The following is a 24,660-nucleotide window of genomic DNA, read 5'->3' on the forward strand; positions in this document are numbered from 1 at the left end:
GCTAGCTTGTCGACGAGGGTCTTGTTCAGGCGCTCCGTAAGACAATTCGTATGTGGGTAGTAGGCCGTTGTCCTCCTGTAGTTTGTCTGGCTGTGTTGAAGAATGGCTTAGGTGAGCTCCGCTGTAAAGGCTGTTCCTTTGTCGGTGATGAGAACTTATGGGGCGGCATGTCGCAGCAGGATGTTCTCGCCGAATAATTTCGCCACTTCGGCTGCGCTACCTTTCGGCAGAGCTTTCGTTTCAGCGAAGCTGGTGACGTAGTCCGTCGCCACGACGATCCAATTTTTTCCTATCGTTGACGTCGGAAAAGGTCTCAACAAGTCTATCCCAATCCGCTGAAATGGTCGGCACGGAGGATCGATCGGCTGTAGCAATCCCGCTGGCCTTGTCGGTGGTGTCTTGCGTCGCTGACAGTCTTGGCATGTCTCGACGTAATGGGTATCGTCGACGATCAGGCGCGGCCAGTAATGCTTTTCCTGTAATCTCGACAGCGTCCGGGAGAATCTGAGATGCTCAGCGGTCAGATCGTCATTCAAGGTGTGCAGTACTTCAGGACGCAGCTTTGGGGGAGCAACAAGAAAGTAGTTGGCGCGGACTGGTCAGAAGATCTTCTTTACTAGTATGTTGCTTTGAAGCGAGAACGAAGAGAAGTATCGCTTAAATGCCCTAGGGACAGCGTCGGTGTGCCCTTCCAAATACTCGACGAGGCTTTTTTAGCTCCGGGTCTGCTCGTTATTGTTTAGCGAAGTCTTCCGCGCTCATTATCCCAAGGAAGGCGTTGTCATCTTCGTCATCTTGCGGTGGAGGGTCAACGGGGGCGCGTTAAAGGCAATCGGCACCAGAGTGTTTTCTTCCCGACTTGTAGGTTTCAGCGACGTCGTATTCTTGTAGTCTGAGGCTCCACCGCGCCAGCCGTCATGAAGGATCCTTTAAATTCGCTTGCCAACACAACGCATGATCGTCGCTGACGACTTTGAATGGACTGCCATATAGGTAAGGGAGAAATTTTGCTGCAGGCCAAACGATGGCGAGGCATACTTTTTTGGTTGTAGAATAATTGCCTTTCACTATTGACAGCGTCCAGCTAGCGTAAGCTATCACCCGTTCAAGTCTGTTTTTCCTCTGGACTAGAAAGACACCGAGGCCGAGGCTATTGGCATCAGTATAGATTTCTGTATCGGCGTACTGGTCGAAGTGCGCAAGTACACGTGGCGACTGCATGCGTCGTCTGAGTTTTATTTTTATTCAGCATTGAGTTCCACACAGTGAAGGTCTTGGATGGCAAGGCTAAAGGCAGAACATTTTCTGCCTGGCTAAGGCCCTGTCACGCCTACATTGATCGACGGTAAGGTAGCGTACCGTAAAATATAGTTTACACACAGATCAATAGCCTGGATTACATATACATTGTCTACATTACAAGCATATGTGCATTAACTACACGAGTCATTGTATGACTTTCTAAGTAGAAACAGTTTAAGTCCAACAGATTAATATGAATTCGAAAAATATATATACAAGCATAATATGAAACCGACTTAAAATATTTTTACATAAAACACACAAGAAACGAATCAGCACAATGTCAATCAGAAAGGGAAAACAAATATTTTTTCATCGCACTTTTAAAGCAGTTTACTGAGCTGAAGTTTTGCGCGATAGTGATTGTGTTAGGAGGTGCGTTTACGAAGAATGGGACTAAGTATGCCAGTTGTTTTCTGCCGTAGTTGGTCCTGCAAAATATAACTCTAATATGGTCATGCCTGAAATTGTATTGGGTGTAACTTGAGAGGAAGTTTTGAAATAAAATGAATTTTTCTCGAGTTCGCCTTGTATGTATATAGCGAGCTTAAGCTCGTACAGTTGAATAATTTTTAAACGTCCATGTTCCAAGAAGAAGGGTGCCGTGAGATCGCGGGGTCCAAGGTTCTCAACACAGCGAACTGCTTGCTATTAGAGACATATCATCAATGCAAGCTTGATCGGAATGTAGTCCCCCATACCAACAGGCAATAAATAATATGGGACTGAATTAAAGCATAATACAGACGGCGTTTCAACCAAGTAGGAACAAGGTATCTAATCTTAAACAATATGCCGATTGACCTACAAATACTAGAATGAATCTTCGTTACATGAGGTGTAAAACTCAGGTTCTCATCAAGAAGTGTACCTAAAAATTTATAAGCTGAAGCCCGCTCGATTACACAGCTTTTGAACTTTACGCGAAAACCACAGTCATCAGGCCTATTTACTGGCTTGTAGTTCTTCAAATGCGTCGGCCTGCGGCGTTTTCCCCACTTGAACTGGACATTACATTTCGTTCGATGTGTCAACGGCTCAGCGATGCGTGAGAAGTCCTTGACAAAACACCTGCAGTAGGCCCACATGCCTAGGAATCTACGCGCTGCCTTGTCGGTGGGCTGCTGGAACTTCCTGGTGGCGGCTCTCTTCTGTAGGTCAGGGTGAACCCTAGATTTTTGATGACGTGGCCCAAGCACAGAAGCTCATCGTAAGCAATGTGGCACTTTTCCGGCTTCAGAGTGAGCCTTGATGACTTGATGGCTTCTATTACTGTCGCAAGGCACCTAAGGGGATCATTGAAATTTCCAGCGAAGACGACGACGTCATTCAAGTAAAAAAGGCAGGTCTGGCACTTCAACTCTACTAACACCATGTCCATGACGCGTTGGAACGTTGGAGGCGCCGAGCACAGTCCGAATGGTCCTACCTTGAACTCGTAGAGGACGTCTGGCGTGATGAACGCTGTCTTTTCGCGATCTCTCTCGTCGACTTCTATTTGCCAGCAGCCAGACTTGAGATCCATCGACGAGAAATATTTAGCATTGTATAGCCAATCCAATACGTCATCTATCCGTGAATGGGGGTATACATCCTTCTTCGTCTTCTTGTTCAGTTGACGAAAACTGACGCAAAAACGTAGGCCTTCGGTCGTTTTCCTCCGCTAACACAAAAGGAGATGCCCACGGGCTTTTAGACGGCTCGATGATGTCCTCGCGCTGCATGTCGTCGATTTGATTTCTTATAGCTTGACGTTCTCGCGTCAAAACTCTGATAATGGCTTTTGCGGAGTGGTCAAGCACACTCTAGTTATTATTGGATGCTTTGCGACTGGCGTTTCTCGAATCCTCGATGACATCGAAAAGCGTTCCTTTACTGCCGAAGCAGACTTCTGAGCTGTTGCTGCTTAATCATGGGGAGACTTGGATTTATGTCGAAGTCTGGTTCGGGGAACTATGGTCGTCGGGGTAGATGCCACAAAATCGAAGAGAATAAACGCATTGCTAGTTTCCAGAATTTTCATAATGTACCCGATCGTCGTGCCCTTGTTGATGTACTTGAAATCCTGGCTGAAGTTTGACAGCAACACTTTTGCTTTTCCTCCGTGCATTGGAGCGTTCCCTCTTACGACACAAATTTCATAATCGAGTAGTATACATTGGTCACCCTCGATGAAGCCTTCTACGTCTGCAGGTGTTTTGGTGCTGACAGAAATAACAATGCTGGAATGGGGTGGGATGCTGACTTGACTTTCGAGCACGCTTAAGGCATGATGACTACGAGAGTTCTCCGGCCTTATCGCTCGATCTTCCGACAAAGTTATGAACTTCGACTTCAGGCCGGTGATGGCACCGTGTTGGTTCAGGAAGTCCATGCCGAGAATGACGTCTCGTCAGCACTGTTGGAGGATAACGAGGGTGGCAGGGTAAGTCCGGTCACGAACGGTAATTCTTGCCGTGCAGATTCCAGTCGGCGTGAGGAGGTGTCCTCCAGCGGTCCGAATTTGAGGGCCTTCCCATGCTGCTTTACCTTTATTCAACTGGGCGGCGACGTGTCCACTCATGACGGAGTAATCGGCTCCTGTGTCTACTAGTGCGGTGATTACGTGGCCGTGGCCGTTGAGAAGCACTTCCAGGTCGGTGGCTCTTTCTCTTGCGTTACAGTTAGATCTTGCCGTCAGATCACGGCTGCGTCGCGTTAACCTGTGGCTGGTACGTGGCGTCGTTAGGTCTTCTTTCGTCGGCGTATTCCTTGTTTCCAGACTTCGTCGGGACGGCGGCGTGTTGTTGTTGTGTCGTCGAGATAGTCCCTTGCGCGTCTTCGTCGGCGGTGGAAGATGTTCGTCACTTAGACGAACAGCTACCGCACCTCCATCGGTTGCTGCTTTTAGTTTTCCGGATATGGGCTAACAGAGCGGCCCCGGGCTGCGCCAGTGTATGAACAGCGCTGCGGCGACATTTAGTGTCCTGGTGATGGCCAATGGGATGGTCATCGAGAACTCTCCTGAGTGGTGGTGAGGTAGTCGGCGATGTTACGTGGGTGCTCCCCAAGCTGGGGACGCGGCCCATTAACGGCGAGCCCTTGCAGTCCGACGCGGTATGGGCATCGGCGGTACACATGGCCGGCTTCTCCGCTGTGATAGCAGAGCGGGTGGTGGTCGCCGGATAGCCAAATGTCCGCATTCTTCGCGTAGCTACGCTGGGCGACGGGTGAGCGCGCTGGAGGTGCCTGCCGTGGACGACGCAACTGCGGTGTTACATTGTGGAATCGTGGCGCGATCGCGCAGGGGGACCTTGGCAGCGGGCGACGGTGGAGTAGGCCCTCATTTCCGGTGGGGGCTGTGGCGATGACGGTTGCACTTCAGTAACACCATGTGATCGCTCAACCTCCTCTTTGACGATGTGGGCGATTGAGGCCAGTTGAGGCTGTGACCTAGGGAAGAGCTTCTGCAGTTCCTCGCGAATGACCGGTCTGATGGTCTCTCGCTTGTGTCCACTGCCGAGTGATTGAATATCGGTGTAGTTTCGGCGATTATATTGCCTTGTCTGCAAAGCGAGCTTCTTCAGAATGGTTATCTTCATAAACAAATACAGCAACAGCCCTGGGAAGGTCGCGTATCAACCCGGCGAATAGCTACTCAGTGAAGATCGCTATGGTCTCGTTGGGTAATTTTACTAGGGCTTCTAGCAAAGCTTCGGCCCTTTCCTTGCGCACCATGTTCGTAAACGTCCGAAGGAAGCCTTTATGGAGTGGGGGCCATGTTGCGAGGGTCGAATCCCGGTTCTCAAACCAGGTTCTGGCGGCGTCTTCTAAGGCGAAGTATACATACCGCAGCTTGTCGTCGGAGTCACAGTTATTCACAGTTGCGATTTGCTGGTAGGTATCTAGCCAGGATTCTGGCTCTTCAGTCGATGATCCATGGAAAGATGGTGGGCCCCGAGGTTTTTGCAGCAAAATGGGGGGCGCGTGGACAGCCATAGGTGTTGTCTTGGCCATGCTCTTTTTTGCTTCTGATGTACAAGTCTGTGCTCCGGGGGCAGCTGTTGCAGTCCGCGGCTTGCTCGATATTTCGGGATGATGTTGGCGTTGTTTTTTCGGTCTGGGCTTGGATCACGCCGGGGCCGTCCGGTTGTCGGGGCCGTCCTGTACATGAACGAACTCGTACCTCCACACGATGTCACGTGGTAGTGCCTGCTACGAACACAGTAGCAAAACTGTAAATTGCGAAACTAAATTTTCATTGGGCGAACTTGTGCCTTCAAGAGCAAATTGCATTAAAGCAAAACGATAGCGGCGAACACTGTCAGCCATAGTAGGAAATCTGATCAGCGAGTCAAGCGCCTCGGCTTTTATACATCAGTCGTCGAATGTTCCAGAGTGATCACTGGGATCCGCGAGTCTTCAGCAAAGTACTACACTATTCGCGCCGCGCATACATGCGATCAGATTACACAAGGTTTGGTGACAGACAGCGGATTGAACCATCGATAGAATTCCAGAAACTTCCGATACATGCAGCTGCGTCCTGCGCTATGCGATAACATTTGTTAGGCGGTGACAAGCCGTAACCCGGAAAAGGTAAACAAGTACACGTGTCAATATTTAGTAGAGAGGCAACAATGCACAAACAGAATGGCTGTCGAGACTGATTCCCCCTCCACACGTAAAATCATCTTCTTGTCACTGGCGTTACTCTGGGTTGCGCCTGCAAAGGCACCGTCTTGGCACTAACTATAAGGACATCGCGGTAAAGGAAGGCTTCAGCCAGGACAGATGCATGACGTTCATGAGTACAAGCGAGTCAAGCGGAGCGATCATGTAGTTTACATCTACAAGCTGAGGATAGGATAGGAATAAACTTTATTTGTCCAACGGTTGTAGATGTTGGTGCCCGGGGCTAGGCTGCCAGGGTTCCATCGCCCGAGGAAAATCTTTCGAGGTCCTCGGCAACGGCCCTGGCCCGCTGGACGGCCCACTCCTGGTCTTCGGGTGCCTCGCTGAGGATGGCTGACACAATGTCGTTTAGAGCCCTGCATAGCATGGCAGCAGCTTTTCAGACAAGCCGACGCGGTGACGTGGCATCCGTAGGAGGAGAACGAAGCCAGAAGCCGAACGTGCGGATGTCGGCCGTAGTACGCAATCTTCTGTACGGCCTGAGACTCAGTGAGCTGGGAGTCGGCAACATGGCGGGTCATGTGAGCGCGGGTGAATACTTGTTGAGCGTATTCAATGGGAGTGTTCGTTGAAGAAGGAAGCAGTGTGTCAAAGGGCAAAGAAGGGTTACGGCCGAAAAGAAGATAAAAGAGTTAAAAGCCAGCCGTCTCGTGACGGGACGAACTATACGCGAAGGTCACGAAGGGTAACATGCTGCCCCAATCACTGCCGTTGTCATAAACTTACATAGACAGAATTTCTTTCAACGTGCGCTAAACAATCCGTCAGTCCGTTTGTCTGCGGATTGGAGGAGGTGGAAAGCTTGTGCTCTGCAAAACAGCAGCGAAGTAGGTCTCCAACTAATCGGGACAAAAAGTGTGGCCACGACCAGTGAGCAGCTGCCGGAGTACGCCGTGATGGAGTATGACATCACGTAAAAGGAAATCTGCCACCTCACTTGCACAGCTTGCGCGCAAAACTCCCGTGATCGTGTACCGGGTTGCGTAATGAGTTGCGACAACGACCCTTTTATCGCAAGATTTTGATATCGCAAGAGGGCTGAAAACATCGAGACCGACGCGAGAGAATGATTCGGAGGGCACATCGATGGTGTTAAGGCGTCCAGCAGGCAGTACAGCAAGTTTTATGCGGCGCTGACAGAGCACACAGGCTGCAACGTAGCGGTGCACAGAGTGGTAGCAGCGTGGCCAGCAGAAGCGGCGCCATACCTGATCGTTGAAGCGGTCTGCGCTGGACGCACGACAGAAGACGCAGAAAGGGGCTAGGGGAGAAGTGAGAAGGAAGAAATTGGAATAAAATGGCGGACGACACCCGTCTCACTTAGATTACGTCATTTCTGTTGCCGTTCTAGTTAGGAAAGCTACATTTTGGCGCAGCCGACAGTTTCCGAAGACCAGCCATGCGGGTGGCGTTTTTCGTCGAGCAGGCGTCATCGGAGTCTGTTGTGTTCACCCGATACCAAGTGCACGGTGAGCCAACGACGGACCTGCCTCTTGAAGTTAGTTCTGCCGCGCTGATCAACGTGGTGCTGCAACAAGCTGCAGTCAGCCGCCAAGCTCTCGGGCAAACAAGATCGGTGACAGTGAATCTACAACTGCAGAAACTGAGCGAACTCGTTCTGGAACCCATACGACGTGGCACCCTCAAAAAGGAAACACCCTGCCCCTAATTCACCTAACTGCACCTAAAGAAGACGCGACATTCCGCCTCTGCACAGACTACCGGGCTCTCAATCGTGAAACTGAATTGATACTTTATCCAATGCCGAGAATCGACGACATCATTGACGAAACTGGTGGTTGCCATTGTTTTTCCCGAATAGATCTCTCCAAGGGCTTTTGGCAGAATCCACTAAGTGAAGAAACGAAGAAGTACACCGCGTTCATAACCCCATTTGACTTGTTTGAGTACAACCGCCTACTATTTGGTTGGAAAAATTCCCTGCGTGGTTTCAGAAGATTATGACGGACATTCTGAAACCTTACCTGGGCATATTTGCAATGTGTACATCGACGACATCATCATCTACTCAGAGACAAAGGAAGAACACCGTAGTCATCTTTCAAAATTTCTTCATGCCCTCAGACTTGCCCAACTCAAAGTCAACTTCAAGAAAAATGCGTTCTTTCAAGATACCGTAGTATTTCTTGGCAGGGTGTTTGATGGACAGACTAAAAGCACTAAGCAACAATCGGTAGAGAGAATCTCCAAACTGGTAAAGCCTTATGATGTGCACTCTCTGCGCTTTTTTCTTGGCCTTGCAGGACACTTCCGGGCGTTTATCAAGGACTATGCACTGAGAACAAGGTGCCTCACACGTTTAACTCAGAAAGAAGTGCCTTTTCATTGGGACGAGAAGTGCGAAGCTGTCTATCGTGAGCTTGTAAAACTAATAACGTCGGACCCCATCTTGCGAATACCGGATTTTTCTCTGCCTTTCGTGCTCAACATGAACGCATCACATTATGCTATCACTGCAGTTCTATACCAGAAGCCATCCAAACAAGCTGATCAGACCAAATACTACGTTGTGGGGTACTACAGCTATACCCTGAAACCCGCCGAAATTAATTACTCTGCCACAGAAAAGGAAGCTCTGGCGGTCTTAAAAGCTGTGCAGTACTTTCGTACTTACCTGGAAGGTGCCAAATTCATACTTTTCACGGACCATCAAGCACTGACTCAACTTCTGAGCATGGCCCAGCCAAGAGGCCGCATTGCTAGATGGGTGAACTATCTGCAACAATTTGATTTCGTGATTTCGCACCGTCCTGGCCCACTCCTCACTGACGTTGACGCACTATCAAGGTTACTTGTACAGCAATCAAGCAATAATCCAGAGACAATGAATCATATTAATCTATGGGAAGGCACAGAAGAGCTCCAGTTTATAAATGGAAGGTATCACGTACCACCAACTACGATTCCAAGAATTCTTCATCTATAATTAATTAGGTGCACAAAATGCCGAGGGGGCATGCAGAAGGCGCGTCATGCAACACTTCAAGGACTGACATCCGGAGATGGCGTGGTAGAATGAGCGAAAATTCATTCCTTCAGGGTGTAAGCTGTGACGGTAGAGAACGTCGTCGCGGAGCATGAACACGCGCTGCGAGGACTCCGAATGTCCAGAGTTGACACGATTGATGAGAAAACGTAAGCATTCGTCAGCTCGTTGTTAAGAGTGGATGTTGTGCAGATCAGAAACAGCCAGGACCCAAGAGTCGGTGTTATGCGCATCATATTGAAGCCGGTCGATTGCATGACGGCAGAGGTAATTGCCGTCTTTGCGCAAACGGCCTCACTTGTATAAACCTGCAGATGAATATCATTGGAGCCTTAGCGTCCATATACCCAATTGTCTACAGGGGTCTTTCAGTGAGGAGAGCCAGCAGAAAGCGTGGTGATCAGTAACCACGGAAAATGAGCGGCCGTACAAGTCGGGACGGAATTTGGCAACTGGCTAACACCGGGCGCTCCTGCTCGGTAATGGAAAAATCCCTCTCAGTGGCTTACAGGTGGCGGCTGGAGAATTAAATTACAAGCTCTGCGTTACACTGCCATTGAACAAGTAGAACCCCAGTTCTATGACCACTAGCATCCGCGTGAAGTTCAGTGGCGGCAGATGGATCATAATGAGCGAGAAATGTGGCAGTCGTGAGCAAGCGTACGACAGCGCAGAAGGCTTTGGTTTAAGTAAGACCCCATGTAAAAGGAAAATCCTTCTAAATTAGGTTAGTGAGCTACCGGTTTCATTGAAATTCTTGATTTAACGATGGAAATACGAGTATAGCATAACAAAGCTTCTTACTTTTGCGGCGGAAGACGGAGCAGGAATGTTCTGGACAGCGCGAATCTTGTCAACGTCAAGTTGAACGCCAGCGGCACTGATGAGATGGCGAAGAAGGGTATTTTGACGACGTCCAAAGTAGCACAAGATTTATTTCAATTGCAAGCCGGCGCATCGGAAAGTAGCGAGAATAGCCGATAGACGCTTTAGATAACTCGTGAAACTTGGTGAAGAGATTATGACATCGTCTAGTGAACACACACACATGGACCATTTCTAGCCGTGAAGTACGGAGTTCATCTTTCTTTCGAAGGTTGCCGTGGCATTACAAGGGCCGAATGGCGTAGCCTTGAGTTGGTAGAGGCCGCCAGGTGTTACGAAGGCAATTTCCTCACGATCCATGTCATCTACCGAGATATGCCAACAGCCCGATCGGAGGTCAATCAAAGAAAAGTAGTTTTCTTCATGCAAGCAATCCAAGGTGTCATGAAAACTCGGCAAGGCATAGACATCTTCGCTAGTGATTTTATTGAGGTGTTTCTAATCCACCCAAAAGCGCCAACTGCCGTTCTTTTTCTTAACGAGGACAAGACGGGACGCCCACGGACTGCAAGAGGGTTCGTAAACGCCTTCAGTCTACATCTTATCGACTTCTTGTTCTGTCACTTGTCATTAAACATGTTACGGCCGGCGGCGTATCAGATTGGCGTCTCTGGTGCAACTATGACGGCTGACTACCGATATCTGAGCTAAAGAGCGGCCGTCAAGGTAAAAAATGTCGCGGTATGTTTCCAAGAGACGGTGGAGGTAAGTAGCTTTTTTGGAAGAAGATCAGGTGCAGTCATTGTACTAAGTTCGTCTGTGATAGTCGGTGAACCGGAGGTTCCTGTAGAGGGCGGCATGATTTCGGCGTCAAGAGCCGACATCTCGCTATCATTCACAGGCGAGATGTCGTTAAAGACATGCCTCTCGACACCTTTTCAGCCCAGCAGCTAAAATTAAGAAGGAGCGAAGTCTGATTGCCTGTAACCGTGAGGACCACTATGAGAAACGGCCAAATTTCTTTCCAGCAGTATGTGAGCAGTGAGAGATACTCCACAGATGCCGTCAGGAACAAACGGCAACGACAGTAGAGTGACGTACATAGTGGTTTGAGGCGACAGGCGGATGTCTTCTGGAGAGAAAAACCATGGTTGTGGGACTGGTGGACTATAGCAGCCGTGCGAAAGTTCAAGCTGAATGACACTAGATGTGCAATCAGATAGGGCTGCATGGGACGATAAAAAGTCTAAGCCAAGTATAACGGCGCAGGGGCACTTTTCGAATACAGCAGAAAAACAGTCGTTAGGCGCCCCGCGATGCCAATTCGAGCGGTGCACATACCAAGCACAGTAGTAGTTCCTCCGTCGGCGACGCGGAGGGTGCGTGATATAGTGTGCATGAGATGTTTATTCAGGTGTCGGCGCAATTTCGAACTCATCACTGATACATGTGCGCCAGTGTCAATGATTGCTGAGACGGTGACGCCATCGACTTCCACCAAGTTCTGTCTGATCGGCAAAGTGATCAGAGCGTTTTGCCGTCCAGTTGTCAATGCAGCGTCACCTTCGGCAACTGCATCGCTTAGTTTTCAAGAGACGGGCGTCGGAGCTGCAACGGGGACGGTCAAAAACGAACCTGCAGCGACATGAACGATGTTCGACAAGCTGGTGGCGAACGGGCCTGGTGGCGCCGGAATAATGACGAAGGCCTGCTCCAAGGAGCGCGAGTGTCATTGTTTGGCTGCTGCATTGGCAATGGAGGCTGGTAACGACGCTCGCAATGTTCGGGCCGATAATAAATGGTCAATGGTGGTCGCAGAGAGGAGGAGACAGTAGGGTTGTTACAATGGCGAGCAATGTCAACCATACGGGGGCCGGCCAAACAGATTGACGGATCGTCTCCGGTTCGCCACTCAGATGGATTTTGGTAGCGTGCAGGACATTTTGAACCAGCCGATGGTACTGGATCATGAGACAGCTGTTAAACGGCAACGGGGCGTTCAGAATGAACTCCAATATTAGCGAGTTCTTGAAGGGCTATTGCATGCAAAAACGGTGCTTTGGGCAAGTTGTTTGGCTCACAGGGGCGGAAAAAAAACGCTGCAGCAGCCATGGCTTCAAGCTCTCGCAGCACTATCCACGTCAGGTGATCTGTTGATGATGATCGCTGCACTCCTAGTCCGTCGCCACAAGAGGATGTCACAGGTGTGTTCGGGAGACAGGCGAATGGCGTTGCAATGGAGTGGCTCCTGGTCGGCTAAAAGCGTTGAAACTCTATTACCAGGTCCTTTACTGTTTGACACTTTTTCACATGAAGAGGTTAACATCATCGTCAGTGATCTCCTTCAGTACACGCCCAACCTTGTCTGACTCAGCCATATCGCTGTCGGCCTTGCGGCACGGAGCCAGCACTACGTGGATGTAAGAGGCGTTCGATTCTATGAACGTTTGTGTTCGGGTCGTTAGTTTTGTTTAGCGGTCTCTGCCGCCCGGTGGGACACCGACGAAGTCCCTCAGCTTCTGTTTGTACGCGTCCCATTCGTTGAGCTCTTCACCGTGGTTGTAATACCACACCTTCGCCGTGCCTTGTAGGTAGAAGACCAAGTTAGCCGACCTTATCATCTGATCCCATTTTTGTGAGGACTTACATGCTCATATCTGAATATCCCTCCTTCTACGTTGAGCTGGTCGATGCTGTAGTACGTTCCTGTACCCCGCGGCTTAGCCAGCACAACCGCCGGGTTGTACGGGTTGATGTGTGCCATACAATTTGGGGACCTGTTTCAACTGTATTGTTCTCCAGTCCGAGGTGACAACCACTGCAGAGCTCCGTTGTTTCTCGTCGGTACCCCGCAGCTCTCACCAATTTGTAACGTTGCAGAAGTCACCTATATGGATGTCTTTGCAATATTTACAAGACTGGCAACGATGCATAAATAACATAGCTGTTGAGACCAATTCCACCTCGACACGTCAAATCGCCTTCATCTGACTGGCGCCACTTATGGTTGCCCCATAAAAATATATTGCTTTCTGCTGTTAATTGTGTGGAACGGGTTTAGGGGTGTTACTCATATTCGCGCATGCCCACGTGGCCGTTCTATGGGCGGCATGAGGTAGTCACTCACCAGCGTTTTCACAGTAGCTCTTCAAGTCAGACCTGTGGCCCCCTAGCCCGCGGTAACTATCCACCACGGCAGCTTAAGGCAAGGGGGCAGTATGAGTCATTAACTTAAGGCTTTTATTCACGTTAGTTAAACACACCAACAATGACAACAGCAAGATACACAAACAAAACCGCAGCAGCATGGCTGAGGTGGAAACTGCAAAATGGAAAAAACAAACAAGAGGCTTACCTAGCGTGAATCCGCACTCACGCGTGCGGCGTCGTCCGCGACAGTGTTGACTTGCGGAGAGTCGCAAGCTCATCGCCGAAAGAAAAAAAGAAAACGCATCGGCGGAACTGCGCGGACTGCGCTTCTGCCGAACGGTGAAGAAGGAGCATCGCCCGTTCGAGGAAAGGTTAAAGGAGGCAACGGGTTGCCTAGGCAGCAGCTCCGGAGCAAGGCACGAAAACCAGTGGGAGCGGTACAAGTTGCCCTCAGAATAACTCTGTCTGCGCTTCTCTGTTCAAATAAACGGCTGCGGAGACTTTCCCTCATCTGCTTATATGAACTGTTGAAGGCGCTGTGGCAAAATTTATCCCGTTACTTCACTGTAGGAAACCCAAACTTCCGTCATTGTTTTCTACGGACTTCAAATATGACCTGCGAAAGAAACAAAGGTACCATAAACTGTACATATCACTAGACTGAATACTAGCATCGTATAATCGCCATTTGCAGAGGCATAGAAAAAAGAATTCTCGCTTCTTATGAAACCTTTATCAAGCGAGACTTCAGGAAGACTGCAGTAAAGCTACCAAGCATTTCTGGATCTGCGCCAAAGCGAAGCAAAAGGTCGAATTAAAATTGAATTATGGGACTTTCTTTAAACCACTTTCTGATTATGAGGCACGCCGTAGTGCAGGACTCCAGAAATTTCAACCGCCTAGGGTTCTTTAACGTGCACTTAAATCTAAGTACACGGGTGTTTTTGCATTTCGCCTCCATAGAAATGCGGCCGAAGTGGCCGGGATTCGATCCCGCGACCTCGTGCTCAGCAGCCCAACACCATAGCCACTGAGCAAGCACGGCGGGTGGAAAGGTCAAATGCCTATGACACTAGGGAAACCGAAATATAATTTACCCATACCAAAGGAAGTATAAGTTTCTCGCATAAATGAAAGTTTCTCGCAACCCTTCAATGGGCCAGGAATCATCGATCTTATGGATAATGTTGATTGCGGAGCAAGTGCACCTATAGCGGTAGGCAAAATATTCAAATCAGTGCACAAGCTGCCACCGAAGCTTACTGCTGGTAGTTGCAGCATACTTAACTTGATAATCAAAGGCTGCACTCTGATTTTCGCTACCGCCTTAACGTTCTTGTTTAGTCTATGTTTAGGAATCCATGGTTTTCCGCCCCATTCGACATTAGCACTGGTTGCATCGCTAACTAAATCTGGCACCTCCTGCAATATGAATAATTTTTCTCCTATGTTCCTTCCTTGTGGTTTCCCGAAAGATGTTAAAATTGCTATTTACAATCGTCTAAATTTCAGGCTCTCTTTAAATGTTTACTTTAAAGGGACCCTGAAACGATTTTGACGATTTCGCACAAGCGTACTGAGTAATTAGAGTAGGTATTTTTGGTCACTAATAGGCGTGTCTAAGTGCTCCGCGTAAAGCGTCTAATTTACTATAAGGTTTTAAAAATGTACATCACTGCAGATCGCAACATTACGCTCGGTTGAATTTTCAGCCGCACCTAACAATTTGACTTAATTTGCCCTAATGACGCTAATACGACGATCTAATCAATTAGCTTCCCAGGGTGCGCAATCGACTATTTTTCAAACTTTAAGGAGAACAAATGTTGTTCGTAATAGTTGGAATGTTAGTTAAGGTGTTCCTATAAAAACTCAGTGCCCGTCTACTCTGTGAGGAAGGATGACGAGCAAAGCTGTATCATCACCACCAGCCTGCTAACGCCCACTGCAGGGCAAAGGCCTCTCCCACACTTCTCCAACTACCCCGGTCTTGTACTAATTGTGGCCATGTTGTCACTGCAAACTTCTTAATCTCATCCACCCACCTAACTTTCTGCCGACCCCTGCTACGCTTCCTTTCCCTTGGAATCCAGTCCGTAACCCTTAATGAAAATCGGTTATCTTCCCTCCTCATTACATATCCTGCCCATAACCATTCCTTTTTCTTGATTTCAACTAAGATGTCATTTACCCGGATTTATTCCCTCAACCAATCTACTCTTTTCTTATCCCTTAAAGTTACACCCATCATTCTTCTTTCCATAGCTCGATGCGTCGTCCTCAATTTAAGTAGAACCCTTTTCGTAAACCTCTAAGTTTCTGCCCCGTACGTGAGTACTGGTAAGACACAGCGGTTACATGCTTTTCTCTGGAGGGATAATGGCAACCTGCTGTTCATGATCTGAGAATGCCTGCCAAACGTACCCCAGCCCATTCTTATTCTTCTGATTATTTCAGTCTCATGATCCGGATCCGCAGTCACTACCTGTCCTAAGTAGATGTATTTCCTTACCACTTCCAGTGCCTCGCTACCTATCGTAAACTCCTGTCCTCTTCCGAGACTGTTAAACATTACATTAGTATTCTGCAAAATATTTTTTAGACCCACCCTTCGGCTTTGCCTCTCCAGGTCAGTGAGCATGCATTGCAGTTGGTCCCCTGAGTTATTAAGCAAGGCAATATCATCAGCGAATCGCAAGTTACTAAGGTATTCTCCGTTAACTCTTATCCCAAATTGTTCCCAATCCAGGTCTCTGAATAGCTCCTGTAAACACGCTGAGGATAGCATTGGAGAGATCGTATCTCCCTGCCTGACGCCTTTCTTTACTGCGATTTTGTTTATTTCTTTATGTAGAACTACGGTGGCTGTGGAGTCGCTATAGATATCTTTCAGTATTTTTACATACGGCTCGTGTACACCCTGATTCCGCAATGCCTCCACGACTGCTGAGATTTCGACTGAATCAAACGCTTTCTCGTAATCAATGAAAGCTATATATAAGGGTTGGTTATATTCTGCACATTTCTCTATCACCTGATTGATAGTGTGATTATGGTCTAATGTTGAGTAGCCTTTACGGAAGCCTGCCTCGTTCTTTGGTTGACAGAAGTCTAAGGTGTTCACGATTCTATTTGCAATTACCTTAGTCACTACTTTGTAGGCAGCGGACAGTAAGCTGATTGGTCTATAAGTTTTCGAATCTGTGGCGTCCCGTTACTGATGCATTAGGATTATATTAGTGTTTTACAAAATTCCGGTACGCTCGAAATCATGAGGCATTGCGTATACAGCGTGGCCAGTTTCTCTAGAACAATCTGCCCACCATCCTTCAACAAATCTGCTGTTACCTGATCCGCCCCAGCTGCCTTCCCCCTTTGCATAGCTCCCAAGGCCTTCTTTACTTCTTCCGGCGTTACTTGTGGGATTTCAAATTCCTCTAGACTATTCTCTCTTCCATTATCATAGTGGTAGCCACTGGTACTGTATAAATCTCTATAGAACTCCTCAGCCAGATAAACGATTTCATCCACAATAATAATGATATTGCCGGCTTTAACTCTTAACGCATACATCTGATTCGTGCCTATTACTAGTTTCTTGTTCACTGCTTCTAGGCTTCCTCCGTTCCTCAGAGCATGTTCAATTCTATCCATACTATACTTCCTTATGTCAGCTGTCTAACGCTTGTTGATTAACTTGGAAAGTTCTGCCAGTTCTATTCTAGCTATAGTGTTACAAGCTTTCATACATTGGCGTTTCTTGATCAGATCTTTCGTCTCCTGCGATAGCTTACTGGTATCCTGTCTAACGGAGTTGCTACTGACTTCTATTGCAGACTCCTAAATGATGCCCATAAGAATGCTGTTCATTGCTTCAACACTAAGGTCCTCTTCCTGTGTTCAAGCCGAATACCTGTTCTGTAGCGTCATCCAGAATTCCTCTATTTTCGCTCTTATCGCTAACTCATTGATCGGCTTCTTATGTACCAGTTTCTTCCGTTCTCTCCTCCAGTCAAGGCTAATTCGACGCTGTATGCGGGTCCCTTAATGGCGAAGTGCACCTCCGCCCGCGGTCGGTCCTGCATTACACCATATTCGGGATTTGCTCACGTATGGGGAGTGCTTAACGCCTGCTCCACCTCTGCCCCGAGTCGCCCAGGCATTGCACAATCGTCGGGATCGGCCCACGTATGGCGAGTGCTTAACGCTTGCTTCAACTCCGTCCGCGGTGGGTCGGGCCGGTATTACACAATCTTCGGGACCGGCCCACGCGTTGGGAATACTTAACGCCTACTTCACCTCCGGCGCGGGCCGGCCCGGCATTGCACTGTCTTCGGTATCGGCCCACGTATGGGGAGTGCCTCACTCCTGCTTCACCTGCGCTCCGGGTAGGCCGGGAACTCAACTATCTTAGGCATCAACCCACGTATGGGGAGTGCTTAACGCCTGCTTCCCCTCCGCCGCAAGTCGCCACCGCATTGCACTAACTTCAGGATCAGCCCAATTACGGGGAGTGTTTAACGCCTGCTTCACCTCCGCCGCCAGTTCGCACCGCATTGCACTAACTTCAGGATCAGCCCAGTTACGGGGAGTGCTTAACGCCTGCTTCACCTCCGCCGCCAGTCGGCACCGCATAGCACTAACTTCAGAATCAGCCCAGTTACGGGGAGTGCTTAACGCCTGCTTCACCTCCGCCGCCAGTTGGCACCGCATTACACTAACTTCAGAATCACCCAGTTGCGGGGAGTGCTTAACGCCTGCTTCACCTCCGCCGCCAGTTGGCACCGCATTGCACTAACTTCAGAATCAGCCCAGTTACGGGGAGTGCTTAACGCCTGCTTCACCTCCGCCGCCAGTCGGCACCGCATTGCACTAACTTCAGAATCAGCCCAGTTACGGGGAGTGCTTAACGCCTGCTGCGCCTCCGCCGCCAGTCGGCGCCGCATTGCACTAACTTCAGTATCAGCGCAGTTACGGGGAGTGCTTAGCGCCTGCTTCACCTCCGCCGCCAGTTGGCACCGCATTGCACTAACTTCAGAATCAGCCCAGTTACGGGGAGTGCTTAACGCTTGCTGCATCTCCGCCGCCAGTCGGCACCGCATTGCACTAACTTCAGAATCAGCCCAGTTACGGGGAGTGCTTAACGCCTGCTTCCCCTCCGCCGCCAGTCGGCACCGCATTTCACTAACTTCAGAATCAGCCCAGTTACGGGAAGTGCTTAACGCTTGCTGCACCTCCGCCGCCAGTCGGCACCGCATTGCACTAACTTCAGTATCAGCCCAGTTACTGGGAGTGCTTAGCGCCTGCTTCACCTTCGCCGCCAGTCGGCACCGCATTGCACTAACTTCAGAATCAGCCCAGTTACGGGGAGTGCTTAACGCCTGCTTCCCCTCCGCCGCCAGTCGGCACCGCATTTCACTAACTTCAGAATCAGCCCAGTTACGGGGAGTGCTTAACGCTTGCTGCACCTCCGCCGCCAGTCGGCACCGCATTGCACTAACTTCAGTATCAGCCCAGTTACTGGGAGTGCTTAGCGCCTGCTTCACCTCCGCCGCCAGTCGGCACCGCATTGCACTAACTTCAGAATCAGCCCAGTTACGGGGAGTGCTTAACGCCTGCTTCACCTCCGCCGCCAGTTGGCACCGCATTGCACTAACTTCAGAATCAGCCCAGTTACGGGGAGTGCTTAACGCCTGCTTCACCTCCGCCGCCAGTCGGCACCGCATTGCACTAACTTCAGAATCAGCCCAGTTACGGGGAGTGCTTAACGCTTGCTGCACCTCCGCCGCCAGTCGGCACCGCATTGCACTAACTTCAGAATCAGCCCAGTTACGGGGAGTGCTTAACGCCTGCTTCACCTCCGCCGCCAGTTGGAACCGCATTGCACTAACTTCAGAATCAGCCCAGTTACGGGGAGTGCTTAACGCCTGCTTCACCTCCGCCGCCAGTCGGCACCGCATTGCACTAACTTCAGAATCAGCCCAGTTACGGGGAGTGCTTAACGCCTGCTGCACCTCCGCCGCCAGTCGGCGCCGCATTGCACTAACTTCAGTATCAGCCCAGTTACGGGGAGTGCTTAACGCCTGCTTCACCTCCGCCGCCAGTTGGCACTGCATTGCACTAACTTCAGAATCAGCCCAGTTACGGGAAGTGCTTAACGCCTGCTTCACCTCCGCCGCCAGTCGGCACCGCATTGCACTAACTTCAGAATCAGCCCAGTTACGGGGAGTGCTTAACGCTTGCTGCACCTCCGCCGCCAGTCGGCACCGCATTGCACTAACTTCAGTATGAGCCCAGTTACTGGGAGTGCTTAGCGCCTGCTTCACCTCCGCCGCCAGTCGGCACCGCATTGCACTAACTTCAGAATCAGCCCAGTTACGGGGAGTGCTTAACGCCTGCTTCACCTCCGCCTCCAGTTGGCACCGCATTGCACTAACTTCAGAATCACCCAGTTACGGGGAGTGCTTAACGCCTGCTTCACCTCCGCCACCAGTTGGCACTGCATTGCACTAACTTCAGAATCAGCCCAGTTACGGGAAGTGCTTAACGCCTGCTTCACCTCCGCCGCCAGTCGGCACCGCATTGCACTAACTTCAGAATCAGCCCAGTTACGGGGAGTGCTTAACGCCTGCTGCACCTCCGACGCCAGTCGGCGCCGCATTGCACTAACTTCAGTATCAGCCCAGTTACGGGGAGTGCTTAGCGCCTGCTTCACCTCCGCCGCCAGTCGGCACCGCATTGCACTAACTTCAGAATCAGCCCAGTTACGGGGAGTGCGTAACGCCTGCTTCATCTCCGCCGCCAGTCGGCACCGCATTGGACTAACTTCTGAATCAGCCCAGTCACGGGGAGTGCTTAACGCCTGCTTCACCTCCGCCGCCAGTTGGCACCGCATTGCACTCACTTCAGAATCAGCCCAGTTACGGGAAGTGCTTAACGCCTGCTTCACCTCCGCCGCCAGTCGGCACCGCATTGCACTAACTTCAGAATCAGCCCAGTTCCGGGGAGTGCTTAACGCCTGCTTCACCTCCGCCGCTAGTTGGCACCGCATTGCACTATCTCTGGTATGAGCCCAAGTATGGAGAGCTTTTTGCTTACTACACAAACGACACGAAAATTTACTTGGAAGGTAGAGGTACACAGCTCCACTCTAAATAAAGGAAATTAACAGAAATAATACGCACAGGAATAATTTCTCGCTACCCTTAAGCACTTAAGGCACACAGAAAGCGCCGTCTGCTTGTGTTACAACGTGCTGCATTTTGACGAGAGCTGTGCGGTCAGTGTCCATCTTAGTCTTTTCGCGAGCACCATGATAGGCATCTGTTGCATTGTGGGCCACAAACGTAGCGACTGGCATATGTCAAGCTGCGACATCGTGCCCCTCTGCAAGGCAGCAGACGAACGGAGTGGCTGCGTCGCATTGCACTGCCGCTATTCCATCGGCGCCAGGATTTGCTCATTTGCGGCCGTCACTTTACACCGGAGGATTGGTAGCACAATTACGTTTCGCGAGTCCGGTATTCGGGTAAACATAAGCGAAAGGGGACTGGGCCTGTCCGTTTGACCGTGCCGTTTCAGGGGATGAGCAGAAGCCCAAACGTGAATGGTTTGCATGGTCTGCATTTTTCTTTGCTGCCGGTGTAAATTTTTCGCTGGAGCGTAATGGTTAACACGTTTTTTTTGTAAATGTTTCAAATGCTTTACACTTAGAGCAATCTTAGCTGTCTGTTCGGCTGGTTAAGCTGTGCGCCACCAGGTGGCTGGACCGTGCTGACCAATAATGCCGCTCACGTCCGTCAAGGCTAAAGCTCCATTATCAGCTTCTGTTTATGCCGCCACCCATCCGTTGAAAATCCCAGCTCACCAGTGGCCATTGGTATATTAGACTAGTTCGGCGCTGCGACAGAATGCTGGCAACGCACGCTGCTTCGATGGCTCTCGCATGGGTTGACTGCTAAGCAGCTGGTGGAGATCTTGTAGAGGCTTCACGAGCTCGCTCCTAACATTCGAAAATAGACGACACGACGGGCCATCATGACGCAGAGCAAGTAAAAGCGGAGCTTAGCCCCAATCACTCGGCGAATGTGTTGGGGAGAAAATGCCTGACTATGGAGGAGGGTAACTTGTAATCGTCTGTAGCTTTCTTAATATGAGACGCTTCACAGTAATTGGGGTGCGAATGATTAACTTCAACTGCACCGTACGTGTCTACAAAGTTTGTCCAAACCGTTTCAGGGGCCGTTAAAGCAAAGGTTCTCGCCCGCGCAACATGACTTTCAGAGACCAACAGCAGTAAAAACAAATTTGTACGCTTTTCTTGCCTATAGCCCACTAGTAGTATTAAAGCATGGTGACATTGGCACAGTGCGTTACCACATGAACGAAGCACTTCATGACGTTTATCGCCACATGCTGTTCTCGAAATTAAGTGAGATTTAGTTATGTCGGCATTGTTTTGTATTTGGCTAGCTACCTACCAACCGGCAGGATCTGGTAAATCTCTTGCTTGGCTCTTCTGACACCTTGGTGCCTTCTTCTTGAGTGCCACAGTGTTCTACACTGCCCCACTGCTCTTCTCAGCGTTCTCTAATGATAGCCATTCTGTAGAGAGCATTCTGAACTCTTACTATTTGCCGAGCATCTCAAACTGCATCGCACAGTGGTAAGCTCGAATGAGTGCCAATTGGTACGTGACATCAGCTTCATTGAGGAATGCTTTACTCAACATTCGTAATTTGAGAATGAAAAAAAAAACACTGATGTCGTTCACTAGGAAGCTTGAGATAGTGAAGTTAAGTCATTGGGTTTCGGGATGAGCTTCAAGGTTAACAAAAAAAATCATACATATGTGTAACCGCGACTTTTATAAGTGGCTGGTTCGTTCACGGCTGCAGTTTGCATTAGTTATTTTGAACTGTATGTCACTTTCGTAAAGCAACTTAGTTGGAAAAGTACAGCTTAAGTTTGTACGCGTTTTTCACGTTAGGTACACGAACCTATCCTGGTTTTATAGTTAAGAGCTGATAGTGGAAGACTTGGATCAGGTGACCATGCGTGAAAGACGGCTTTCTCGTTAGATGATATTGAAACATCAAGTTGAGCGTGGTGATCTCGACATTTACCACTCTGTTCACGTCATTGCGCTTTCGCATAGAATCTCGCAAAACTCAGTGTATGCGCACACATTATCTAGATTTTCATTTGCTTTGCTCAGTGCCACGACTGCAGGAAATGAATGATTATATGTTTCTCAACAAGGATCCTTTTCTCTGACATAACATGAGCGCTTCTTTAGATACTTGTGTAGTGTTGTAGAGGTAGTATTCATGGTCAACTTTGGCATGCCGTTTTTCTTATGCGCTGCGCTAATAATCATTTCACAAATGTTTTTCTTTGACAGTACCTTCGTCCCAATGTGAAAAAAATGTGATGCATATGCCAAAGAAATGTTGACAAGGACACAAGGCTGTTGGAAGTCGCAAGAAATCTATAATTTAAATCAAATAAACATATTCTGCGAGAGACAGTTTAACTACGTCAACTGTAGGCCCTTTGATTATTGTAGAATTGCAAATGCTTCATTTTATGCTACCTGGACTCACAGAACCAAGGCTACGCTCAGTGTGTCTTCTATCAGTGCGTGACATCTCAAGTTACGGGTTTGCTTGTAGATGTTGACCTTGATCCTGACTAAACGTTTGGATATAGGAGAATATCAATGTTTGCTTTATCTTTATCAAACAGCTGCGTTTTCTTTAGTTTGAAGTTGGGTTTTGCTGACAGAATTCTTCATACAGTCTTGTTCTATTTCCGCACTCCTAATTTGTAACACTTTCGTGCTTATTCTAATGCGCAGTATGTCCATTGCGTTTTTGTACTGTTGATGTAGCCTAATACGACATTGCAGCTACATCCCAGCGGCAGAGCTTGCAGTGGTGCGCTTCCTGGGAATCCTGATGTTCACCACGCCCCTGGTGATGATCAGTCGCATGCATCCACTCGGGACAGAAGGCTTGCGGGCGCTGCTCGTCTTGCGAGGTCTTCTGGGAGCCACAAGCCTGTTCCTGCGCTTCTACGCCATCCACCACATGCCCATCGCCGATGCGTCTGTCATCATCTTCAGCGTACCCGTGTTCGTGTCCGCGCTAGGAAGGATCTTCCTCAAGGAACCGTGCGGTCTCTTTCACGTAGTTGCTGTGCTTGTCACCCTGGTTGGTCTTGCGCTGATCACAAAGTTACCATTACTCTTCGGTGGAGTATCGGAAGCAGGTGTCCTGCAGACCCGCGGGGTGATGGCTGCTCTCTCTTCGGCAGTGTTTGGCGCAAGCGTCTACATTGTGGTGCGCAGGCTCCGAGACATCCACCACTCGGTAATAATGTTCAACTTCGCCTGGGTCGCTATTCTGGAGACAGGTGCCATCGCTCTGCTTACCACATCGTTGGTGCTTCCGCGCACGGCCTTCGACAGCGGCCTGCTCGTTGCTCTGGGTGCTTTCAGCTTCGGTGGGCAGCTACTTCTGACCCGTGCCCTACAGCTCGAACAGGCTGGGCCCGTGTCAATGGTTCGATCAGCCGCTGATATAATATTCGTGTTTGCTTGGCAGGTGGCGTTCTTCGGTGAGACGCCTGATCACTATACTGTGTCTGGTGCCGTCCTTGTCAGCACTTGCCTACTCATCACGGGCTTGCGAAAATGTATTCTTGCCCTTCCCGAGAATTCGGACATGCGGGCAAGGATGGCGTGGCTACTCTTGTAAAATCTCCGAAGCAGCTCTAATGTCCGCCGCTGATGCCAACGTGCTTGCCCGTTGCAGTTTACAAATCTTGCTTGGCATTACAAATAAACATATTTTATGAGCGTAGCAATATCGTTGTTCCACGCGATGCTGACGTCATAGGGATACTGTTGGAATCGCCGAGGTACAGTCAATGATTAATCGGAATAATGAAGCGGCAGCCACCGCCACTTCATAATGGTGCATTGATGATTGCGGTAGATATGTTACATGACGTTCTCCGCAGCATGGAGCAAGCGTGCCCAAAGTTACATAAACAATCGCCAAGAAGAATCAGTGGGTACAATAATGAAAAGCGTCAAAGTAGGAGCTGTGCGCCTTAAAGGATGATAGGGGCTATGAAGACAGGAAGCTTCTTGAGTGCTCCTAGTTGTTTCGTTATGCGCGCAATTCAATTATTTTTAAAGAAATCTGCATTAAACAGCGTTTCGTTCACGTAAACTGCTCCAGCTCGGTGAGAGCCTCTTGGTGAGAGCTACCTCTGACCCTGTAAAGAAGCCGAGCAGCTTCGATACTTCAGACTGCAAGTGAAGCGTAAAAAACAGACACACGTAGGCTACACCTCACTCACTCCTATACTTGCCCGTCTGAATGTGCTACATGTATTTAAAACACGAACACGTCACGTGATTTTCTTTTTTGCAATACAATGGCATCAACACGTAAAAACATGATTATCCTAATGTGCCTCACCTATCGCTTATTCTACTAGGTACTCGCCGTCATGGTTCACTTGCTATCGTGGTGGGCGGCTTGGCAAGAGAACGCGGGTTTGATTTCCGGCTGCTGAGGCCACACGTCAAAAGTAGTGTAAATAAAAAAAAAGATCGTGTTCTACGCTTTGAATGCAAGTCAACAATCCCCAAGTAGCCCAAATTAATTGGCAACCCTCTGCTTCAGCGT

The 24,660-nt window shown here is 49.3% G+C and overlaps 1 protein-coding gene across 2 annotated transcripts in view; it reads left to right on the forward strand.

The window, feature by feature from the left end:
• The window catches only part of LOC142558625 (solute carrier family 35 member G1-like), a 64,088-nt gene extending 40,062 nt beyond the window's left edge, over positions 1–24,026 (forward strand). For both annotated transcript variants that reach the window (XM_075670799.1, XM_075670800.1), the window contains one exon: positions 22,869–24,026. In XM_075670799.1, the coding sequence (XP_075526914.1) occupies positions 22,869–23,718 (850 nt within the window). In that variant the 3' untranslated portion in view covers positions 23,719–24,026. The remainder of the gene's footprint in view (positions 1–22,868) is intronic.
• Positions 24,027–24,660: the final 634 nt, after the last annotated feature.

The sequence above is a fragment of the Dermacentor variabilis genome, chromosome 9, assembly GCF_050947875.1.
Source record: "Dermacentor variabilis isolate Ectoservices chromosome 9, ASM5094787v1, whole genome shotgun sequence".
NCBI classification, from domain to species: domain Eukaryota; kingdom Metazoa; phylum Arthropoda; class Arachnida; order Ixodida; family Ixodidae; genus Dermacentor; species Dermacentor variabilis.